Source organism: Carassius gibelio, chromosome A7 (genome assembly GCF_023724105.1).
Source record: "Carassius gibelio isolate Cgi1373 ecotype wild population from Czech Republic chromosome A7, carGib1.2-hapl.c, whole genome shotgun sequence".
NCBI lineage: Eukaryota > Metazoa > Chordata > Actinopteri > Cypriniformes > Cyprinidae > Carassius > Carassius gibelio.
In genome coordinates, this window is record NC_068377.1 from 30,610,899 (window position 1) to 30,637,055 (window position 26,157).

General features: G+C 36.5%; 2 protein-coding genes across 4 annotated transcripts in view; both read left to right on the forward strand.

Moving 5' to 3' along the window:
* The window catches only part of LOC128017177 (neuroligin-2), a 173,673-nt gene that overhangs the window by 2,164 nt on the left and 145,352 nt on the right, over positions 1 to 26,157 (forward strand). The window lies entirely within an intron of this gene.
* Positions 15,323 to 19,622, forward strand: LOC128017178 (uncharacterized). 2 transcript variants are annotated; one of them, XM_052602431.1, is made up of 3 exons: positions 15,323 to 18,440; positions 18,588 to 18,680; positions 18,768 to 19,622. In XM_052602431.1, the coding sequence occupies exon 1, from the start codon at positions 15,546 to 15,548 to the stop codon at positions 17,022 to 17,024; it is 1,479 nt and encodes a 492-aa protein (XP_052458391.1). In that variant the 5' UTR covers positions 15,323 to 15,545; the 3' UTR covers positions 17,025 to 18,440; positions 18,588 to 18,680; positions 18,768 to 19,622. Both variants share the same exon structure in this region, with proteins under 2 accessions (XP_052458391.1, XP_052458392.1).

Genomic DNA, 26,157 nt, shown 5'->3' on the forward strand with positions numbered 1-26,157 from the left:
AGTTCTCTCTTTCTCTCTGGCCCAAATAGCAGATATGGAGCTCCCGGTGTCATTTGGGAGCAGTTTAATGGATGGAAGCAACTGTGTGACTGTCCTTGTGTTGAACTGATTTGTTACAGTAGATGCTCATTTTTCCACTCGCTGCAAATTGCATCCAGTTACTAATGTAACCTTGGTTCCCTAAGAAAACGGGACCAGGGAATGAGCGTTGCACAAAATGGTTTGGGGAAACTCCTGTTTACTCTGAATACTGAAGCCTTATTTGTTTACGTTATAACTGCATGAACAAAGGGCTTTTCAGCCCGCCACTATGGGTGGAGCCGACTGCCTATATAAGTCATTTAATTTTAACTTGTATTTCTTGTTTATTGAAATACTACTGTATAAAATTAGTGTCACATTGCAATTGTGTTAATATTGATATTCTGGAAAACATCATGGCTGTATAATGTTGCTTACCCAAATCATATTTTGCAATGAATATTTTTTGTATGCATCTATGCATCTTATTTATTTATATATGCATCAAATGTATGCATCTATACATTTCTGTGAGGTATTTTGTGTGTGCTGTTTCTCTCATACTCACTCAGGCTGTGCAAGCCTCATCTGGCACAACATACATTCAGAGGCGAACCAAGATGGAGTGGGGGCCCCAGGCAAAATTAATAGATGATGCCCTTCTAAAAGATTATTTTGTTAATATATCTTTGTTACCTAGAAATATATTTATACAACATAAAAAGTAGTAAAAACACATATAATAGAACAAATTGTAAAAAGTTTTAAACAAAGTGCTTATTTTTTAACAAAATATAAATCTTCATCTTTATGACAGAATTTGGATTGTCTCCTGGTGGAAAACAAAAACTTAAGATGAAATTACCATTATATACAGTAGATACAGTATACTTCATAGTCATTTTAAAAGCAAGACATAAAAAAACAGGTAGGTGAAATATCAACAGAGCTAATGAATGATCCTCTGCTGCAATTTCAACTTCAACTTTTTTCATGTCTTTCTTTTGGATTTATTTAGCTTTTATAAAGATCATTATTTGGTCTATTTGGTGTAACAGAATATGTTGACATGCTTTAATGTTCAAAAAACACATTATTTTTCAAACACTGTACACTATTGTAGGTCCTCTATGCCCCGCCTCTCTCAAATGAGTGTTTTTCTACAAAGTCCCTCCTTCCGACAAGTGCAGTGTGCTCTGATTGGACAACTGACCCATTGCATTGTGATTGGCCGAACACCGCAAGCACTCATCGGAAATGTTACGTCCCTTTCCATAACTGGAAGTTCATCTTTTAAAATAAATTTAAAGACAGTTAATAATATCCATAATTTTACTCTCAGTTGTGTGACAGACACAGTGATGAAGCTTGTATGTGTTTGCAGTATGTCTCTCTCTCCTTTTCTCTCACACATGCATGCGCGCACCACACATACGCAATGCTCAAAACTCCGCATTTGAACATTCACTAGCAAATACTTAAACTAATAACCAAATATACTTCCAGTAGCTGATTCAGAAGCACCAGATTGTCATAGCAAAATCAGAATTACCTCCTCTCCTAGGTTCACGAAACGTTTAATCCATAAAATGCGTTGTTGTTCTGTTGTAAGTAATCTTAAAGAATCCTAAATGCATCTACTTTCTGAAGGCCAAATAAAGTGCTTTTGTTTTCTCCTAGATACACACAGCATCTCCCTGTCATGGCTGCATCAACACTAACTGCGGTTACTGAAATCACGCCTTCTTTCTTTGCGTGAATGTTTGGACGGCATTATGCAGATATTTCCACATAATGATGTAGACATGTGGGGGCGTGTTTAAATGAGCCATTTTAGGGGGCATGGCAAAGTCTTAACTTTGATAAAGAATATCTCTTTGGATTTGAGACTTTAGTCTTTGCAACTTTACAGATCTTCTTCATGCACCAAGAGCTTGTAACTCTCCAAAAAAGAAAGACAATTTTTTAATTGCATTACAGTATATGACCCCTTTAAAGCACAGCTCTGTTGGTTTGACATGGGCTTGTCAGATAGATGTAAGAGACACAGAACAATGGGCGCTTATATATATATATATATATATATATATATATATATATATATATATATATATATATATATATATATATATAATATTTTAGAACATTGAAGGGCAGTACAGTATTGTATTGCAGTATTTAAACAATAAATGCTGTTTAATCTGGAGTGACAGATCAATGTAGCGCCTCAAACCCGTAAGACCTCACGACTCTGCTGACATATGACCCTGCTGACGTGTTTTCTGGTACGCCCAATAACAAAGGTAACACGTCACCAGCGTCATAATTTTTTTTATTTTTGGACCAACATGTATTTTCGATGCTTCAACAAATTCTAACTGAGCCTCTGATGTCACATGGACTACTTTGAAGATGTTTTTATTACCTTTCTGTACATGGATAGTATACCGTACATATCTTAAACTGTGTTCTGAATATAAACGGAGGTCTTACGGGTTTGGAACAACATGAGGGTGAGTCATTAATGACTTAATTTTCATTTTTGGCTGAACCAACCCTTTAATACGTGCTTAACACTTCGTAATATGCTGCTGCTAAGTGCACCCCTAGCTAACCTGTTTCTCAGTAACCCTATTAGTAATTGGACTATTACCAGTAATTAAGTAAACGAAAATAAGTTGAAATTAACAAAACAAGCATGTTTGTCATATAATTATCCTTAAGTCAAACTTATCTCCATCATTTACCACTGTCATGTTTCCTCTGTTCCTCCTTCTCTTACTTATTTCTGCTTCTGGCTGCCAGACTGTTAAGTCCTCTTTATGTTTAAATTTGCAAATGCAGACTGTGCCAATTTGAAAATGGCGGCCAGCTCATCACAAGGCAAAAGTAAGCACATCCAGCGAAACACGATGCAGATATATTGCTCCATGTTATTACTAAAGGGGTCCTATTATGCTCTTTTACAAAGTCTTGATTTTGTTTTGTGGGTGTACTAGAACAAGATTTCATACTAGGCAGCGCTCAGCATCTGGTCAGGAAATGTCATGACCTTACCATAGCCACCTGCTTTGAGCTTCAGTGTAAATATTGCGTCAAAATCAAATCAATTTGAGCGTGATTTAAACCCGGATGATTGTAACCACTCTTTAGTTCGTCTGACTTGGGAAAGCTAACGTGTCCCTGACATAGTGATAACATGCACTGCCTTCTCTGGTGCAGCTCAACCAGGTCTTGTCCCATTTGTCGATATTTGTGATATCACAAATACCAGAAAATATGCGTTGTAATCCAAACGAGGCGTTTGTTGTAGTTTTTGAAAAGTAATAAATAAAATATATTATTTTAAATTTTACTTTGAAATTTACTTTGAACTCAGTAACTCTGCAGATCTTTTTTATGCTCAAACAGCAACATTACAGACTAACTAAGGTTGAAAAAGTGAAAAAGCATAATAGCACCCCTTTAATAATTACATTTACAATTGTTCAAATGGTCAGTTGTCAGGGGCCCCCTCAAATTGTGGGGGCCCAGGCAATTGCCCGACCAATTACTATGCCTCTGTCTGCATACATTACCAGTTGCTGTTTCACTGATTGCAATTAAAATTAGAATTATTCTCACTTGTACATGGACATTTACATGCGACTGTGAGTGTGCACGTGGCTGTGATGTCATTGCCGGCGCCATTGGCAATAAAAGGATCGGCTCAGAATTGACAAGGCGTGAGAATGACCGGCCGGTCACTGATCCGGGCCAATGATGGAAAAATTATCTGATTCCAATCACTGGCCGGTCAATCGGTGCCTCTCTACTCACATTCTGACATACATGTAATGTACTATATCTAGGTAAAAAGTGCATTTGTTCTTTTGTGTCATTTTGTGGAGATATACAAGTTATAATATTACATTTATGTTGTGTATATTTCTGATTAATGTCATATCTTTAAGATGTGTTTTGGTTAATTAACCTGCAAAGCACATTCAGTTTACAGGTGATAATTCACTGCTCAATGGATTCAATTACATTTTAAAATACTTGTAGTCAGACTACAGTTATTTTTTATTGATTACATGATTACATATTATTCACACGATAGCGATAAATGATTAATAATTTATTGATTCTCCCAAAATTCTTTCTTTTCATCTTTGAAATGTTCCTTTCAAAATAGCCTGCCACCCATATACACTCAGAAAGTCTTCCAGTTTCATCTCAACTAAAATAGTGAAACCATTTGATAAGGCGGGATTCTTTTGGCCATCTTCAATATTTGTGTACAGTAGTGCAATATGTAGATGTGTCATTTCAGCTTTTTTGCTGTGTGTGTGTGTGTTAGCACCAGCACCAGACAGCATGTCTTGTTTATTCATGCAGAAGCATCGGATCAATGTTCTAATTGATTTCAATGAACTGATTAAAGACAGGGAGGCAGGAGGCCACATGGTCGGAGGATATATGAGCATGTGTGCATGTGTTTAATGTGTTTGATGCCTTGCTGGAGTATAGACTCTGTGATCTCACAAGATGAAGAGCCCAAACATATGGGTATAGATGTGTGTGTGCTGGTCTCATACCCTGTAACAGATGGGCTGAACTGAGCCAGATAGGGAGTTGGACACCAGGCTCCTGAATCTCCATGTGTTCATCTGATAGTTACTGACTTCTCTGTAGTCTAATACTAGGACTGTGTAAACGATATTTACCTCACTGTTTGTGCATCTGTTCATTCAGAACAGCTCGTTGGATTCATTTATGGTTGGATAGAACTGTGAGGTTAGTGTGTGTGTTGTATTGACAGGAATGAATTAAGCTGGCGATAAAAGGTGGTGCTGTCAAAAGGTCAGATTTGATGGTTTCTGCTTGTTTATGTAATTTCTATCCGCTTTTGTTGTATGCGTGGGGGTTTTCATCTGCAGAACCTGTCCAGGTGTTTAGTGGTCTTGGTCCAGAGCCTGTGTGTTGCTCAGATGTAAGGGATAGCTTAAGGGGGAAAGTAAACAAGATAAAAGCAGGATTCTCTCACAACTGCACACACACCCTAGATTGTCTCTTGTCATGCATCTCAGAGATTTAAGTCTACGCTGGCCATCATGTCACCACTCGGCAGCCATTTTAATGAGATCTGTGTCCTCACTAGGGTGTGATGCTCCTCCCGTCTCCTCTGGTTTGCCCCCCCCCCCCCCCCCCCGCCCTTGATAGATTGTTCTATTCTTATCTCTTTCTCATAGGCTCTCATTTTAAGGTTAGATGAAGGTCAAATGCTCAAAAGAATCACATTCACACACACAGCTACCATGGAGTTTGAAGTATACTCACACATCAGTGTTATAAAACAGACCAGTGATGAGGGCCAAGCGGATTAAGGACATGAATGAAACCATTGGACACACAGACACACTCGCATTCACATCCCTCTGTGTGTGAGGCACCTGTTGGGTTGTAAGACTTAAAGGTAATGTGTGAAGTGTAGCAGCTCTGCAGAAATTTGTTGTCCCTAAAAAGGTTTTCAGCGCTTCTAACAGAATTCTGATATATATATATATATATATTTTGGGTTGGTAGGATTTTCTCTTCTTATTGCTCGCCAAGGCTGCGTTTGTTTGATAAAAGTTAAAGTAACGACAGTAATATTGTGAAATATTATTAAAACAGTTATATTATGAAATATTATGAATAATTAATTTAAAATATCTGTTTTCTATTTTAATGCATTTTAAAATGTAATTTATTCCTGAGATGGCAAAGCTGAATATTCAGCAGCCATTACTCCAGTTTAAGTGTCACACGATGCTTCAGAAATCATTCTGATATGCTAAGTGCTGCTAAAGATTTTTTATTTATTTACTTTTGTTTAAGATTCTTTGATGAATAGGCATTAAAATAAACAGCAAGTAAATCTTGTGTAAATATATTTACTGTTTTGATCAGTTCATGTTTTAAACTTACTGACTTACTTGCATGGTTATTTGTGTATTTAGAAAAGATTGTATTTGTGTGTGTGTGTGTGTGTGTGTGTATATATATAGTGTATATATAATATTTTAGTATGTTAATATATGTTAAACTATTTAAATAAATATGGGTTTCCCAGACAGTTCTACTGCCCACATTGTCTCCAAGGAAATTACTTACTTTTAGCTGTCTCTGCAATGAGATAATATTGAGATGCATTGAGTAATATTATAACATTTTTTAAAAATCAACTTTTAACTGAAAGTTTAAAGTTGTGCCAGAGTGTGTTTGACGGGACAGATAAACTCAAATACGAGCAACCGGATTGGATTGCAGGTTTCTATGGCATGACACTGTGAAATTCTTTCAGTGTTAAAGGTCCCATATTGTCAAAGTTGAAATTTCCCAGCTTTTTTCATGATAACTATGATATGATATGATATGATATGAGGTCTAGGGGCTATTTTATGGAATTTCATTTGGTTCAATAATAATGAACGAAACTTTATAAAACTGAATGTAACTTTTTCAGAAACTATCAAAAATATCCATTACAAAACAAGAAAAACACAATGAAAATGAAAAAAATGAACTCAGTCGCAGAAATTTAGTAGGCTCTTCAAATATGCTTTTTCAAAGCTCCGTTTTCGCTAATCGTGGATTCTGAATTCATTGCCACAGATTTCGCTTATGCTTCGCAGTTTTTGGCTTGGTGTTTTTGGCTTGGACGGGCTTAACAGGGATCTACTCTGATTGGATAGTGAGCTTTTGATGGACAGGTGCTCTCTGACCGGGAAGTACAGACTTCATTCATTGCAAACACGAGCATTATTGACGAACGTCCAGTCCGCTCATTTTATCCATAGACTGTATAAAAACATGGACATAGTGTCCGTGACATCACCTGTAGACTCCTGAAGAGCATATCTGAAACTCAAAGTGTGCAGAGCGGGCCATCACCATCTTGGCAGCGCTTCACCACGCGACTCTCCCGTTATATAAAATGGGCAAACAGGCGGGAGCTGGTTGCTGAAGCCATGCCCACCTAGCGTGACAACGGTGACAGCAGCGACAATCTATCTGTCACTCCAGTGGCCACGCCCTTAATTATGCAGCACTTTAAGGCTTAATATAATTTAAACGAATGAGTTATAAAAAAAAAATATCCCCCCTCACAATTGTCATGAAGGGCAAAATTATCTATATAGACATTATTTGAACCAGACTGTAAACATGTTTTGTTTCTTCTGTAAAGTTGGCCATTTTAACATGGGGAGTCTATGGGATTGACTCCCTTTAGCAGCCAGCCTCCAGCAGCCAGTCGATGAATTACAGTTTTAGTCACTACCTTGTTGGCTTCAAGAGAGAGAGCGGGAGGTTGCTGCTTGGTTTTATCACGTTTAACCATAGCTGTCATTGGTTTGTTTGTGAAGCATCGATAGAAATATCTCTGAATTGCATTGATCCGCATTGATATTCAGTTCAGTCACTGCCACGCATCACGTGACCGACACAGCAAGGTCACTGCCTGTCTATGGCCTGATTTCCTCTTCCTGCTGTTGAGGGGATTTGAGTAAATCCGCGTTGCATGATGACGCTCAGCTAGATTAGTAAATTTATTATGTAAGACACGCGTATACACACACAGACACTTGCACTTCTATATGTAATCATATTCTGTCAAATTTTAGAGATAAAAATAGAAGAACTGGTTGCTAGTCTGTCCTCAAATGGAATTCAAGCAATGCATTCACCATCATATCAGCGGTTGAAATGCATTGAGTGGGCTATTACACCATTTCCTTCCTGTTCTGTTAACATATGCGCACACACACACACACACACACACACACACAGAATGAGACTATTAAGCCAAATGGTTGCTCTTATGGCAAGTGGGTCCTGGCTACTCCTGGTAATACTGGGAATTCTGGGAAACAGATGTTGTTTCAGTATCGATAGTAATCTGGTTTGGTGGTCACAATAAAAACAAGATCTAGCCATTTAATTGGTACATCAACCCCTTTTCTTGGTATTTCTTTCTTTCTTTTCTGTCCAATAGGGGTGTTTAGATGTGTGTGTGTGTGTGTGTTTTGACTCTCTGTTGTGGATGCCTGGGTCTGTCTGTGCCCTTGTCTGAATGTTCATGTATAATAGGCATTAGACAACACACAATAAGTGCTACCATCATAACGGCCAGAGATATGACAATCGACTGTCACAGGCAGGATGCCAGGGACAATAACGAAGCACTGAACATTCTGCCTGTATTCTCTATTGCCTTTATGCCCAGCTCTTTCTCTCTCTTCCTAAAGTCAACATTTACTTCTATAATGTGCTATATTTAAGAGTCAAACAGGATTTTCCACACAAAAAAAAAGATAAAAGAAAAAATAAAATGAAAAAAATAGATGCAATCAAGGACCTGATTGGATTTGGAAACAATCCCTAGAGCAGGGATTGAAAAATAAGGTGACATGAAATGAAAAGAAAAGTTATTTCAAATTTCAGATTATTTAGTTTGATGGGGGGAAAAAGAGACAAATTCTTCATAATATTTTTCATACCCCCTATTAGTAATATTTGAATTTGTTTTACTTTTTATGTGGTGTTATTTTCAATAGGGTGGTCAACTGTTATTGGCTGATACTTGTCATCGTCCAATGAATTTTCTGTTTGGCTGATATGTCAGAAGCTGGACTTTGATTCTGACAGTGCTAAAAACACCAGCACCTGCGTGCACAGAGCTTCTGTCTAAAGTTATGTCCAATGAAGTACCACAACAAGTCTTTTAATATCTAATAAACTATTTATTAATTTGTGAGAAATAAGAGCTACATTGTGTTTGTTTATTTATAAAAATAAAAAAAAAGGATTCCCATTGCACACATAGTTACCAGGTTACTGAGTGCACTGTTAGTTATAGTATTTTTTTCTATTTTAGTCAGATTTTAAGGGGGGGGGGGGGGGGGTGAAATGCTCGTTTACACTCAATATCCTGTTAATCTTGAGTACCTATAGAGTAGTACTGCATCCTTCATAACTCCAAAAAGTCTTTAGTTTTATTATATTCATAAGAGATAGATAGTCTGTACCGATTTTTCCCGGAAAAACACGAGTGGCTGGAGGCGTGACGTGTGGGCGGAGCTAAAGAATCACAAGCGCCAGTAGGCTTTTGTGTTGAGAGCATGTGGAAGCTGTGACATTATCGTGAGGGAAACGTGAGATTCAGCCGTTTATTTATCATCCAGAATCAGATCCCGAGGCTGAAACTGAACGAGAGCAGCAGCAGCAACGACTCGCTCCGAGCGGGGCTCGAACCGGGGTCTCCGGCATGGGAGGAGACGCACTAACAAGGAGGCAGAGATATTTGAAGCAGTTTTACTCACCGCCTGTGGTTCCAACACACGATCGTGACCCTTTTTCGTTGGGATTGCATCATTCTTAAGAAATAAACGATACGCAAATCTGTCGTCAAACTGGGCCTTGTTTGTAAAACAAGCATCTTCGAAATGCAGGGAACAAACAAAAACACTTGCACAACTCCGTTGATGCTCTGTAAAAATAAACTCCATCCACGTGTCCCTTAATGCTGTTTTTTTTTTTTGTGGTAATCTGTCCAGGGTTGTCTTGCCCTGGCAACTAAAAAGACAATTCTTTTGTGACTTTTCGCGACGCTCTCGCTCTGATCAGTGAATCGCTCTGATCAGTGAAATGTCTGTCCTGTGCTCTGCTCTATGGGAGCGTGCGCTCTTCCGGGAGAAGTGCCCTCAGGACACATTTAAGGAAATTCCGCTCCATCTAACGTCACACAGAGCCATACTCGAAAAAAACTTTCCGAAACTTGTGACAAACCGGAAGAAGTATTTTGGGAACAAAAATACTCCTTCAAACGTACAACTTAATTTTCAAAACTTTGTCCATGTTTAGCATGGGAATCCAACTCTTTAACAGTGTAAAAAACTCAGTATGCATGAAATAGCATTTCACCCCCCCCCCCCCCCCCCCCCTTTAAACAGTTTATTTACTTTGTGAAAATCAAGAAGTTGGCAACTTTTTTTATCCAGTTTTAAATTATTTCAATGAATTTATTTTTCATTTAGTAAATATATCAAATAAATTTCATTTCAGCAGTTGTTATGCATGTGTTTACTATTTTAAATTATTGTGATATCATATATATATATAGCTTTTGAATATATCAACATTAGCATTAGCCATCAAACAAAACAAAAAAATTCTATATTCACAACCACTGATTTTCAGCAGTTTAGTTATTAAAGAGCAATTTGTCTAAATACTGTATGTTGCTTAAATATATTATTATTATGTGTATTGTATCTTGAGGTAGTTACATAAGGCAAATACATAAACATACACGTATACTTTCTCAGACTCTTTACCACATTATGTTGCTTCACCCGCTCTTTTTGCCCCCTCTCTTCCTCTGTGTCTAGAGGCATTTTCATGCTGAGGACATGGCTGTGTGTCTCTGGCTGGTTGGTTATGTAGGTTAAGGCAGGCGACAGAGGCATTGAGGACTGAGCGCTGCAGTGCTGCACTATGGGAGGATGATGTGATGACTAAAGCCTCCCCGTCTTATTCTTTGTCTCTCCCTCTCTCTCTCATACTTTATTTTTCTTCTTTTAGAGCCCTACTGATCCAAATACTCCTCTGCAGTGCAGGGCTGGCCACTTGACCTGTGTCAATATTAGAGCATCGCAGCTGGTCCTAGATCAGTGCAGCAGGTGTATTGGTTGAACCTGAAGTGAAAGAAGAGAGGACAGAGAATAGAACAGTAAATCAAGGATCTGCACTCACTCTCTGATGCACTATGTACATTTTTAGCCCCCCATTTCTCTCTCTTTCTCTGTCTCTTTCACCCTAGAGCTCTGTTTCAGACTCTAGTACTGTATGCCGCTATTCTTTAAAGATGAAAGTCTTTTCTCAAGTCTTCTGAAGAACATTGTTATATTTCAAGTTCAAAAGAACACTGTGGCATTAAGAGTTATTGCAAATGCCAAAACAATGTTTAAAATGATAACTTTTTGTTTGTTGCCCAATGTGTCCATTACAGTAATAAAAATACAAAGCATTTAAAAAACATGATTTGACATGCTTAACTGAATACTTATAACAATACTGTGAATCATTTGTAACATTTATAATATAAATATTAATTATTTATTCAATTCAAGTTTATTTGAATATGCTTTTTACGATACAGATCATTGCAAAGCAATTTTACAGAAAATTACTTTCTACAATATTTAATAGTAGCTTATCAGTGGTGACTGTCAGTTTATATGCATATGACAGAAATTAAATTAATTAAAGACGTAATCAAACAGATGATGAACACTATTAACGGCAATAATTAACAGTTGTCTATTATATACAATATAAAATATTCTAAAGTGATATTAAAACACAATAATTAAATATAAATACAAATAATACAATAATAATAACAAAACCACAATAATAATGTGCATATATTTTAATTAAATATATATTTTAATTTTTTTCTATTGTTTTGAGTTTGAGATATTACCTAGACCTAGGCATGAGAGCAAATAATTGTGAAGGACTGCCATTGTGTTTGTCTTTTTGTTCATCTTCTGTCACAATCAGGGATGTAAAAAAAAAAAAATTTCACACTGAGCCAAGACTCAGCAAAAGAGACTGAGGGAAGGATTCAGAGAGAAAATGGGAGGGAGGGAATTAAGTGAGCTCAAGTCTCCAATAAAAAAAAGCATGACACGGTTTTCTTGGCCGATTCAGCTTGTTGAGTTTTTCGTCTCTTCCTTCTCTTTAAGCGCTGGGCGTTGTGCTTGGTGCGTTGCCATTTTTCAAGTGAAACAGTGGCTTTTTCAAGATTCATTAATCAGAAGGCTCGTTCTTTCCCTCAAGGCCAAATCAATTCAGTAAAAGAAAAGAAAGCGGGAAAAGATAGGTGGATACAGTAAGTGCTTGTATAGATGAGTTGGCATCATGTTTACCTTTAGGTTTCCAAAGTAACTTCATTTAGTAGGGTTCAGTTGTAAGTACATTGAGTTAACTGCACTGTTGCGTAGGTGGATAATGCAAGTTTGAATCTAGTATGCAGTGATGTCTATGAAATTCTACTGGATGTTTTTTTCCAACCGTGTTATTGTCTGCCAGGTGAGTGTGATTGCTTACAAATGTGTGATTGCTTATCATTAGCAAGCACTGTTATTAAGAAGGGCAAAAAAGCCTTTTCCCCACAAAAAGCCATTAACGTCACTAAAAAGAATGGGCACCTGGCAGTTGGTTGTGGTGCATCTGATATTGCAGCTTGTTCTGCCAGCTCCAGCAATTTCAGAGTGACAATCATTTGGGACAAAGTGTGCTGCATTAGAGACATGGACACGTTAAAACCCTGCTGGACAGTGGAGGATGTTAATATCACACTCAAAAAAATGAATTTCCAGTTCTGTTCACTTTACCTAAACAATTCATGTTGAATTAATGCCATTGTGGCTATTTTTCATTTTAACATGATTGCATCATGTTAAACTGACTTAAAACTGTCACTCATTGGTTTAACTTAAAGTTTTCATTTTAAAAGTACATGTTTCAATCACTTAGCTCAGTCAAACCTTTATGACTGAATTAAAAAATATATAATAACTTACATAATATATATGCTTTATTTGATTTTTTTTTTTATTATTAATTTATAGCTTTACTATAATTATAGAAGTGTTATTAAATGGTTATTGGTGTTTTTAAGTTTGTTATTTGTCTTAAATTGCTGTTATTTGAAAGACAATGTATTATTTAGGGTATTTGGTTTGTGTTGAATAAAGCACACATTAGTCTATTAGTATGTTTAGTGACAAAATAAAGCTATTGTGGAGTTTAATAATCAACATTTATTGTGCACATTTAGTGCAAAGCAACATAAATGAAAATTTAATAAAAAAAAAAAAAAAATTAAGGCCTTTACTGTTGTTCATATTTATTTGGTCTAATATCTACTTTCTAAGTTTTGAAAAATAAAGCACATAAAAATTATTCATATGTACTAATTTAAAATAACTTTTATTTTGAACGAAGAAACTAGATAATCAATCAGACTGATACAAATAATGTTTTAAAAAAGTCAATCGCACATATAAAATGTGTGTTTTTATAAAGTCAGTCGGACGGAATGTCAAAACATCCTGAAAATAAACAACATTCTCAACCTGAAGGAAGCGGAAATTTGCTGTGACGCCATTTGCATATCAGGGCGGCAACAATCATGAAATGCGTTAATGCTGCGCACGTTGGAAGGAGATCGTCGCGGCCGCGCCATTAACTGGAAATAAGCTTAAAACCAACAGGTACGTGTTCATCCGTTTCCATCCATGTTATTAGAAACAATAATATCAAACGTTTTCATGATGTCGGTTGATACTTATGTGTTATTATGACAGAATGCACGATTTTAAGCCTAAATGAGATGGCCGCGTCATAAACTCTATTAAACAGCCAACGAACAAGTAACCGTTAACTTCACTCATCTATGCATTTGCATCAGTGTTATTAGAAATAATATAAGCTAACAGTTTTATTATGTTGGTTGAACGTAATGTATTTATGGCAGATTGCACAGTGTAACTACAGAAATGTGAAGCTTTAAATAGGAAAATTGTTGAAATGTATTGTAATATTATAATATGGCAACGCTGGTGATGCACGTGCCTTGTTGACACTAATGTATTTATGACAGAATGCACGATTCTTATGCCTGAAAGATCACCACACCAACAACTCCAATCAAACCTCAAACAAACAGGTAACTTGCATGTCCATCCATTTGCATTATTGTGATTTTATGTTTGTTGATACTACTGCTTTTTTGAGAGAATAGCCATTAGGGCTGGGAGATGCATTGAATATTAGAGTTAATATCGCAGTAATTTTGAGGACCATGTAGAATTTTAGAATATTGCAAATTTAGAATATTTCAAATTCAAGCATACTTACCTAAAACTTTGTGCCAAGCGTCCAGTATTGCCCTTTTTATATTCTTTTATATATTTATTTTATACGTTTGCATTTTACTCTATAATAACTGTTCTAAAATTGTTATGTGTTTGTTTGTTTTTTAATGGGGTTACAATAAAATCTGAATTTTTGTGTTATTGAAAAGAAAATGCAAACATATTGAGAAATATATTGAATATCATTAAGAAATTTGACAATATCAAGATATCAAATAATGGTGTATATGGCCCGGCTGTAATAGCTTATATTTGTATATGGTTTCAAACCATGAACTACAACCATCAACTAACATTTTTTTTTTTTTAATTCAATTGTCTGACAACTTTTCTTTGGCTTAACACTGAAAGACTTATTTAGATATGTGGAAGTGTAAGACCTGTGAGTTTTCAGCATCTTCTAGATCTGAGTTGTTGAAACATTACAAGTTAAAGCATAAACACTTTGGCCGAAGCCACTCATTCCCATGCATGCATTCAAGTTGTCCTTGTTCTTTTAAGACATGGAACGCTTTATTGGTCCATCTTAGTAGAGTCCATGCAAATCATCAAGATCCTGCACAATCAGAACTGACTGCCTTCAGCTGTCATCTGTGTTCAAACTCTGAACTTAGTTCTGAAAAGGATTATTTTGTTCACATGGGTACACATTTGAAGAAAAATGAAGTGGTTACTTGCATGTTTTCTGGTTGTGATTTTCAGACAAATGTTTACGGTACCTTTAGGTCCCACAAAAACAGAAAACACACTCCCCATTCATTGAGTGACTTTAAGTTTGGTGTAGTATCTACGTCTAGGACACATGAGTGTGACAGTGACGCTCATGAAAGTGTACAGGTTAATGAAGTTGCTTCTGATGATGTATGTTTTGGAAGCAGTGCAGAAGTTCAGGACCTACCTAGTGTTATTGTTGAAAATTTTGCAGCAATGTTATTGAAATTGGAACATTTCTTTCATGTTCCAGGCATAGCAGTTAATGAGTTTTTAGAAGAACTGCATTTTTTGTTGAGTACCTCATCCCAAACTGCTACATGTGACAGGCTCAAAGAACTGTTTCAGGAACACAGTCTTGCCTGTGAGGATGCAATTATTCAAAATATTGCTAAAGCTGTGTGTGAATCTCATCCACTGCACACAGCAATAGAACCGCGTGGTCCACTAAGCACAGTGTATCGGCGCAAGGAGTTTTATAAAAGTCACTTTTGTGTTGTTGAACCTGTTGAATACATCCTTGATTCACAACAGGGAAAAACTTATCAGTATGTTCCCATTTTAAAATTCCTGCAACAGCTGTTAGCCAAGGAGGATGTGATTGAAACAATACTGGCAAACCACAGATATGAGCATAATGAAGCTGTTTATTCATCCTATCAGGATGGCAGTATCTTTAGGGAAAATGCATTCCTGTCAGGAGATGACTTGCGCCTTTTGTTAAGGTTGTATGTTGATGATTTTGAAGTGTGTAACCCACTTGGTACCTCTCGGAGAGCACACAAGCTCTGTGCAGTGTATTGGACTCTAAGCAATTTGCCTACAAGTTCTCATGCAACAATGTCGTCCATTTACTTGGCTGTGTTGTGTAAAAGTAATGACGTGAAAGAATACGGCTTCAATAAAATCCTTGAGCCTCTTCTTGAGGACCTGGCACATTTAGAAGAAGTTGGCATTTTTATTCCTTCAGTTGGTCATTTTGTGAAGGGTACTGTGCATGTCGTGATTGCAGACAACCTTGGGGCCCATAGCATAGCTGGTTATGTTGAGAGTTTTTCTTCTGAGTATTACTGCAGATTCTGCACTGGAAAGAGCTCGGAAATTCAGATTAATGAGGTTCGGTCAGGTGGTTTTAGCCTTAGAAAGAGAGAGAGTTATGATGCTCACCTGAAATCTGCACAACAGACTGGCAGCTGTTGTTTTGGTGTTAAAAAAGAATGTGTATTCTCCACACGCCTTGCTCATTTTCATGTTCTCTCTGGCTATCCCCCGGATGTCATGCATGATGTTTTTGAAGGTGTTGTACCATTTGAGCTTAAACATTGTTTATCAATGCTTTTATCAAAGAAGTACTTCACCTTTGAATTTCTCAATGAACGTATTGTTAATTTCCCCTATAAATGGACGGATAAGACAAACAGACCTCATGCAATCCCTCGCTCAATGTTCAGCCAGAATACTATTGGAGGCAATGCTCACGAGAACTGGAACCTGATAAGGTTGCTTCCATTTCTTGTAGGACACATGGTGCCAGAAGATGAGCCTGCATGGCTGGTGCTTATGGATCTCAAAGACATTGTTGAGCTTGTGGTATCACCAGTTCACACTGATGAGTCAATTGCATACCTTGATGGCAAAATTTCTGAACACCGACAGAGGTTTCAGGAAGTTTTTCCAGGTGTGAAGTTAATTCCAAAAGAGCACTTTTTGGAACATTACCCTGAACTTATCAAGTCATATGGTCCACTTGTGCATCTGTGGACTATGCGCTTTGAAGCCAAACACCACTTTTTCAAGCAAGTTGCTCGGGTTACCAATTGTTTCAAAAATATCCCCCTTACACTTGCAGCTAAGCACCAGCTAATGATTTCTCACAGTTTGAAATCGTACCATCTTGAAAAATCTGCACTAGATGTATCAACTGTATCAACAGTGCCTCTGACTGTTTTGAGAACAGAAATAACACAGGTCATCCAAGACAAGTACCCAGACACTGAATTCGTCCAGATCACCACAAGTGTCACCAGTAAAGGCCTCAGTTACAGAAATGGAATGATTGTTGTTTGTCGCTCTTTAGACGGGCTCCCTGAATTTGCAGAGATTATTCAGATGTGTATAGTGCAGAAGGGACTGTGTTTTGTACTTAAAGGTCTGTGTGGTTGGTATAGGGAGCATTTTAGGGCCTTTGAACTGACCTCTTCTCCATCAAGGGAGATTTTCTTTCTTGAACTAAGTGAATTAGCTGATGGATATCCATTGGCTGACTACAAGGTAGGAGGTCTTCGTTTGGTGTCACTGAAAAGACAAATTCATTCATAACAGGTGCCATTTAAATATTTCTTGTTTAACTGTATGAATGAAGCTTATGTACCTACAGTGCAAACAATACAGTTCTTTTTTTTTTTCTCATCAACAGGATTGTAAAAATGACCTCCACCATCATCCTGCGTGTAATTCTGGGAGAGAACAGTGCACAGAAAGTGACACTTCAGAATGGAGTCCTTTGTTCTTTGGCAGAGTTAATGAATGAGATACAGACACAGTGTAATTTAATGGGAGAATTCAGACTTCAAATCATGGACCCTGACTTACAAGATTTTGTGAACCTGACTTCCACAACTGATGTTCAGAACAAAAGCACCCTTAAGGTCATCAAACTCTGTGACTCTTTAGCAGTATCTCCATCTCCCTCATCATGTGACACAGACATTCTGTCTTCAAGATCATCCTCTGAAGTATCACATTCTTCATCCCTTGACCCCCAAGAGTTGACTTTGAATACAAGGTCTTCTTGGCCAACCTGTTTTGTTGTGCCCCGTTTCTCCTATGATGCAGAAATTAAGCTGGAACAAGGCAATTCAGAATACCAAAAAAATGGCATTCTGCTGAATCCAGACCCAAAGCTGAAATCAGACATTTTGTATGGACTTGCTGAAGAAATAGTAAAATTCAAAGTGTACCTTTCTGATGCTGAATTCAGTGAAGTGGCTGAAGCTCTTATAAAACGGCATCCTTGCCTTAAGGAACAAGGATCCTTAACAGGCTGCAGTGGCTGGAAAAGAAGCCTTAAATATAAAATGTCAAATTACAGAACCAAGCTGCGAAATCTTGGTTGTGGTGAAGTGACTGTAAATGCCATGAAGCACAAACCTATGGGTGTAAGCAATCCAGCTTTTGGGGTCAAGAAGCCACGCAAGGCTGAAGTTAACTTTTGTCCCTCATTTCTTCCTGGTGAAACTCCTGACAGCATGGAGCAAATAAGAGTCTCCCTTCTTTCTGAGGTTAAGAAGAAGAACAACGAGCAAACTCTGAGAAGATTAATGGACCTATCATTTGCATTGAGAAGACAAGAGGTTGTCAAAGAATCTCCACTTATTGTTGACTTTATGGGCAGATGGCCAGCTTTGTTCCAAGAAAATGAGGTAATTCACCCTAATGTCTAAGTGGGATTTTACATAAAATTAAATGTATTAAAATGCCAGTAAGTCAAATAAAATAATTTTACCATATGAAAACACATAGGCTAGCTAGCTTTTTTGGGCATACATTAAAGTTGTGGTGTTTATCTTTGTGTTTTAGGTTTGTGCTGAATTTGCACGGGTAACAACTGTCGCCTTAATTTCAAAATTCTTCTCAAAGCTGGATGAACACACTCCAAGTCTTCTGAGGATATTTGCCAAGAGAGGTGGAGCTCAGGGACGAAGGATAAGAAAACTTCTTGTGCCACTTACAAAGGTATGATAACTGCAGAAATTGTTTTTCTAGATAAATTAATGATTTGTTTCTCAATTATGACTTGTGTGACTTGAAAATGTATTAGTTTATTGGTACATGTTAATTTTAGCATCTCACTCTTATGCTAATTGTCTTTATTTTCCCTAGTGTGCCTGCATTAATGTTAAGAGGGAGTGTGTCCTCAAAGCCCTGTTTGTCTACCTAAATGAGGATCCTGACAATCTCATCAAGGAGTACATGGTATTATTGCCTGAATTTTCTGACAATATTTTTTGTGTATAACAATAAATTTTATATTATTATTAATGTACTTTGTTCTGTTTATAGGATGTCGACTTTTCCAACGCTGAAACTGCATTCAAAGAGATGGTGATGGGCGTTTTTGTCATCAGATGTGATGGAGGTGAAGGATGTGAAGGATGTGAAGATGAACCTGCGGACGTTGGAGTAGTTCTTGAAGGAGTTACAGCACTAGAAGGGCTTGGTAATGTAACTAATGGTGTTGCATTGCTGATTGGGCTAATATATGCCCTAAATCTAAGTTATCCGAAGGAGCTTCGATACACCTTTGAACTCCTGCAAAAAGTGTTCCTGGAGCTTGATGGACACAAACTCTCCACCAAAGTTCAAGCGCTCAAGACCAAGCTTTTTACACCCTGAATCTATAACTAATTGTTTTTGTGTCAAATACTCAAAGCAAGTTCATGTTTCATGTTCACACATTTTAATGCCTTTATTGAGTTTTGCCTTTTTTTATGTTTTTGTACATAAGGGCATATGTAAAGAGGAATAGTTTCCTAAAAATTCAAAATTCAAAAATTTCCTAAAAAAAAGTCAGAAGGTCAAGGAAAACCATCAGGGGTTTAGGGGTTTCAACGACACAGGGGTTAGTTAATGTTGACAATTTAATTTTTTTTTTTTTCTTTTAAACAATTTTTGTTTAACTGATGGTTTTAATGGCTTCTGAGTGTTCTTGAAGGAAAGACGTTTTAATGAAAATGTATTTTAAATAGTTTTCAAAGATGTTCTACATAGCACATGTATTTGTTTGTCCTTCACAAAAATTATGCAGGCACATTTTGGAATTAGAATAGAATTACAGACAGCTTGATGCAGATGCAGATTTTTTATTTTTTTGTGAAGTGCATTAAAAGCAAACACACTTTGCTAATTTTTTTTTTATATATATATATATATATATATATATATATATATATATATATATATATATATATATAGGTTTAACCTGCATTTGTTGTACATGTAGGAATGTGAACCTGTTTTTCATTTTCATTTTGCATTGTAGAATTAAGTATGCTCATGCTGCACTGCTTTGAATGTTCTTAATTTGTAGTCAAGTATTTTAAACATTTCCTTAAGAGCACATGCAGTCATGTCATGTGAACATGTTCATGGAGAAATAGGAAGCAGTTCCTGTGTAAAGGAAAACATTTCTGTACACATTTGTGTTTTATATAAATTAGGTAAAAAAATTCAGCCTTAATGTTTTAAGTATTTGAAGTGTTGTTGAAAGTGTGACACATGCTGTAAGCTGTTCCCTAGTAAAAAGGATTTATTGCATATTTGCTGTGTCTGTAGTCATCATTGAAGTATGGGGAAAAATGGTGATGTGATATTATTTTATAACATAGTAGTAACTTGACTAAATGGGATTCATTAAAAGTGATTCAAACCTATAGGCTTAACATAAAGGATTAAATTTAAGATAGCATGATTAATTATAGTTCAATAAAAAACATTGTATCATGTTAAAAATAAGTATGTAAATCACGTTTAATCAATGTCATCTGTTCATGTAAAATGAACACAAATATTTCAAGCTGGTTTAACATCATCTAGTGTTGTTAAGATAATGTGGTGTAATCACGTGGAACCACTGTCCACGATTAAATCATGTTCAACCAAAGTTTTATTTTTTTGAGTGCACTCATGGACCAGCTCATGGGAATGGCACATATTATGTTGCAGTTTTTTGTTCACAGAGCATTGGATGGCTAAATCCAGTGAAGTGGGATGTCACTTATGCAATTCCCATGGATGGCTATAACAACGGGGTGATATGAAAAGTGCGAAGAGTTTTTGGAAGTGGGAAGGAAAATTGAGTTTGAGCCGGTGAGGGTGAAAATAAATACAAGTCAGCAGAATTCTCCTGCCCTCCCCACTCCACCCCCTTTCTTTGAGGGAACATGTTTTCAAGGATCAGGCTGATTCTTTGCAAATCATGACTCTCATCTGTGAAAAGAGGAACAATAAGATCTTGATAGTCTCTCTCTTGCTGTAAAAAAGTCAGCCCATTTTAATTGCCTCCTTAAATTATTTTAAATCATAATGGTGCCAAAGTTACAACCTGCAGAGATAAGTATATTGTACGGTTTCGACCTCATTTAATGTAACTACTTACAGTATGAAAAAAAAAAATCAATTTGAAACTCTTTTAAATGAGTAGAAGTGTCACAGTCAGTAATTGTGACAAGTTAGAAAGGTTTATAACATCATGATGTAAAGATCTTTGTATTGATCTTGTGTTCAGAGGGAAGATTTTTCTTTCTCTCTCACATACCTTTATGTCTATTTGAATTCTCAAAACCTTGCCTTATAAAGTCCTTGTTAGTTAATCACACAGAGTAAATCCATGCATCAACGAGGCACACAGGCAGCAATCTCAGAGCTTTCAGACATAATGAATCATTTGTAAGCCTTTCTTGAAGCTCCTCAGTTGAAATGTCAGCCGTATTAATTTCATAGCCAATACAGCCAATGTAAACAATGTTGTTATTATAGAAAACTACATTTCCCATGACCAACCCTCATTCTTGCAGCTTTTCTTTACTCTTTCACCCCTCTTCCTTCATTCACGCTGCTCAGTCTCTCTGCTTAATTAACCATTGATCAGCATGCTCATAAATTAGGCCTCCAGAGAAAGGCTTTCTAAGCCTCCTACTTCATCCATTCTTACCTGTAATTCAGTAGACGGGGCTCGAACTGCAGCATTTAACCAAAGATGTGTCGTTTATAATGGACCGCAGGACATTTTCACTACCTTAACCTTTTCTCGTTGTCTTAAAACCTTGTTTGTTATTTGTGGATGTATGCACTTTCCTCCAGGGCCATAAAACGTTAATAATCAGTGTTTTCATTCATTTCTTCCACTGGGATGGAGGTTGAGGTTTGAGCTCCAGGCTAATTAGTATAGACTGGTATCCTCCTCACCCAAACCAGCACGCGTCCCACTTAACCATTAGCATATTCTTCACACACACACACACATGCACGCTGTGTCAGAACCTAATGAGCCAAGCCGGCTGCTAAATGGATCAGGACCAAGAACATGTGTCTGTGGGGGCAATCAGCAGACATGATTTAGTGGGGCGAGGCCTCCCTGAGCCGCCGAACTACAGTTTTAATGCTCAGATGTCCTCGGAGGGGAGTACAGCACTGTGAAGCACATTAGCATGTCCATTTCATATATACATATATACGCTAAATGCATGACAGTGTTGCTGTGATGTATGGAGGAGTTATTTTGTTCAATTCGGGAGAGAAATATTCTAATAACCGTCCGTTGTCGTTGTTCAGTGAGGAAAATATAATGAGTCAGGCATCCAGATCATTTGTATTACCTTGCAGTAGTGCACATGCTGGAATTTTTATTTCCATTTGTTCCCTCCTTTCTCCCGCAGAAGGATGTTATCTGGTGTACAAATGAGGGCGGTTCAATAAAAGCGTATTGAGTTGCTTCACTCATTGATAATTTTGTAGCTCCTCCGAGCAATTGTTTAGTTCTTGAGCGTGTAACGCCACGCTTCAGTTATAGAGTAGTGATGTTCCTTCACACAAACAATAGACTTGTTTTTCCTGTATTATTAAAATTATAGAGGAAACATTAAAGACATTTAAGTTGTTCTATTCTTCTGTTTGTTTGTTTTTCCCATTTAATGAAAATGTGAAGTGTGCAGCTGGGTAATGGTTCTGATTTAGCTTCAGGACTCAAATATAATGGTCATTAAAACGGCGATCCAAAATTACACAGTACCAACGTTGTTTGTTATACAAAAATGTATAACAGAATGTTGAAACCTATTAATTTGTTTCTTAATATCATTATTATTGATAATTCTCCAACAAAACACGGTGTTACAAACTTAATTTATTCTTGTAAGTTTAAATATATTTGTTGTAGCCATTTGTAGACTGGAAAATTTTAAGATACACCATTGTTCAAAAGTTGTGGAAATAGGTGCATTAAATTGATCAAAAGTGACAATAAACAAAATTATAATTCAAATACAATTTCCACAAAAATATAGCAGCACAACATCTGATAATAACAAGATAAGATTATTGAGCAAATCATTTAGTGATTTTATCATATTGAAATGATTATTGAAGGATCATGTGGCACTGACAGCTGGCTGCTGAAAATTCAGCTTTGCCTCAAAGGAATAAAAAAAGTTTTATATTGTAATCTTCAAAATTGTAAATATTTCAAATAGGGCCGGGACTTTAACGCGTTAATTGCGATTAATTAATTACACAAAAAATAACGCGTTAACTAAGATTAATTAATAACAGGAAAAAAAATTCCCGCATTTTTAATAACTTATTTTTGCACCGCGGAACGTTTCTCACTGGATGCGTTTCGGCGGGACCGATTATACTGAAGCACCAACTAGCGTTCGCATATCACCGCGGCAGCACATCCAGCCTCAAGTATCACCTAAATGCAAAACATATAGCAGCTAGCGTGGACTTTACACTTTATGTTGAACTATGTATTATTTTGTTGGTGCAACAGTTTATGTTGAACTCTTTATTGTTTTGGCCAAGGTTATTGAGAGTTGGACTTAGTATGTTATGGCCTCTGAAGCAACAGAGAGATGTTTTCTAATAGTCAGTGTTTCCAATGTTCTGAATGTAATTGACAGTATTGTGTTTTACTTAAAAAACACTTTACAGAAGGTTCCAGCACCTATAAGCTTCCTGAATTTCTGAAATGTACTATTTCTAAATTGTTTCTAAATATGCTATTGCTACACTTCATGGCAAAAAATTGCACTGGTCTGCTAGACTTGGTTGAACAAAAATAAACAATATTTTGTTGCTTAAGCTTATGTATTCAGTCATTATTCAATGGTATACTATAAATCCATGTGAAAAAAAATTACTTCTCACTGTTCTCAGGTCAAATATTTATATGCGATTAAAATGCGATTAATTTCGATTAATTAATTACAAAGCCTCTAATTAATTAGATTAATTTTTTTAATCGAGTCCCGGCCCTAATTTCAAAATATTACTGTTTTTTTCTCTTTTTTTTATCAAATAAATGTATCCTTGGTTAGCATAAAAAAAATTCTTTCAAATACAAAAAAAATATTACCCCAAACTTTTGAAAGGTAGTGTATGTGAAGCATTTTGTTTAAATGTTAATATTGTTTATTTTTCATATTGCATGAAAAGGTCAGGAGTTTGATTCTCTGAGAATGAACGTGTAAGATGTATGTATTTAATGCAATGAAAGTCAATATTCAAGGGTCTCTTATATACATATATGAATAATTTTATATCCATAACTATGGACGATTATTTGATCAGCTACATTTACTTATTTGCATTCAGCATTGTTTTTCCCCTTCTGTCCTTGACCCCATCAGAAAAGACCTCTGCTGTAGTGTATAAATATTTTGTCTTTGCAGTGCCTGGGTTCTGGCAGGTACAATGAAAAGCAAATCAACACCATACACTGGGTGTACATGCACATTTCCACCTACTGTATATGATTGATGGCGGGGGCAAAGAAGCTAAATGAAATCTGTCATGTGAACTCAGCATCACAGTTTGAGTTGTTCAGTCTCTCGCTTTCCTGGAGTCACATAGTAGAAGCCTTGTGATGTTATTGTACATCATGCGACCAGATGCAGCACAATAAAATGGCAGGCCATAAAAACTGTATTTCCCATGAAAATCATAGTTTATTTCTTAACCAGCAATGACTGTGACAAGTGACAGAACAGTTTGTTGGTTTTTTGGCTTCTATGTTTATGACATTGCACTAGATAGCCACACCCACTTGTAAAATCCCATTGGATGAAATCCCTCTCTAACTTAAATCAAACATCAACTATGTTCTGATTTCCTGTGATCATATTCCATCATGCTGCACTTTTGCTTCCAATGAAAACAGACAAATAACTTGTTCCTGGAACTTGTCACTTCACATCTGGTTCGGACATGATGTGACAATCCACCTTAGATGCTGTGAATGAGGCTGTCAGGATGTTGAGGATTGCTTTAGTAAAGGCTATTACTGCTTCTCTGTCTGTCAGTTCACCTGATTCTCATTTTCTCTATCTTCCTCATCCCCTCTCTCTTCATCTCTCTCCCTTTCATGTACCCTTCCGAAGACTGTGTTAACTGCCTGGAGAGTTGCCCATGTCTCTGGGGAGTACTGTTCACTCTTTCATTCTTGTTTACTGCCGAGGCTACGGCAGGGCCACTCTCCCTCCATTACTAGATTGCTGACTGTCGTCAAAAAGGCCGAAAGGTTGAGATCTTTCCCACAGATCTGCAGAGATATTTCTGTAAGCACGTGCCATGGCTGGTGTGCCAAACCACCATTCTGAATTGAATTCAGTTCCTGAATAGCATGATGCATAATTGCAATTCAAGTGCAATGCAAGGAAGTAGATTTAAAATGAACTGAAATCAGTTAAACTGTATTCTTTAAACCTATTACTAGAAAAGCAAAGTGTGTCAAGGTCAAACCCTGAATATTGGCTTGCTAAACATTGTTTGAAAAGTTTTAAGTTTTTTAAGGTTAACATTCTTCACAAACAGAGAGAATGATGGGCTAGCTACAGAAAATTCTATTATGCTTATATTTTATAAACGTACTTTTGTGGAACATGGTGCTGCAACACTTTATTTATTCATTACTTATATTAAACGTTTTTTATTATTATTATTACAATTTAAATTCCAAATAATCATCCGATTCAAACTTAAATTCAACTTCCTTTTGGCGTGTGGTCAAATATGTTCAGTTGAATTCAATTCTGAATTTTGCTTAACCCTGGGAAACTATGGTATGAAAAGCCAAGGTCATTGATCAAAACTTTTACATTGATAATACAGATTTCTGTTAAAAATGAAATCTATTATTTATTCAAACTTTTTATTCAACCTACTGTACATTCCATAATCAATTTGTCTGTCTGTTTTTTTTGTTTCCTCAATTGAGTATTTTGAGCACAGTGTTAGCCGTATTCATGTTATTTACTTGACTACTCGACCATTTCAGGAGAATGCTGAAAAACTGCTTTGTTTATATTATATCAATTCTGATAAATGTATGGTATAAAAAATGGTAATGTTAATATACCAACATATTGAAGTTCTGATATCTGTTAAGTTCCTTTGTAATACTCTGATTACCACCAAAAGCAGGTGGTGAGAAGGTCACATGATGAACCAAAGCTAATCACAAGCAGCTTTTACACAAGCTGAGAAGAAAACTACTTATATATCTATATTCTAGAAAATACGCTGTCATTCACACAAACACCATCATGGTAACACACAACACTAACGTAATGCAAATAAACATTATTTATATGACATTAGATTTAACATGCAACCATAATGAACATAAACGATAAGAAAAAAACTAAGCAGCATCATTATATCAATGAAAAAA

Bases quoted from the DNA above. Each gene is read 5' to 3' on its own strand.
- LOC128017178 (XM_052602431.1), top strand. From the start codon at position 15,546: ATGTCGTCCATTTACTTGGCTGTGTTGTGTAAAAGTAATGACGTGAAA.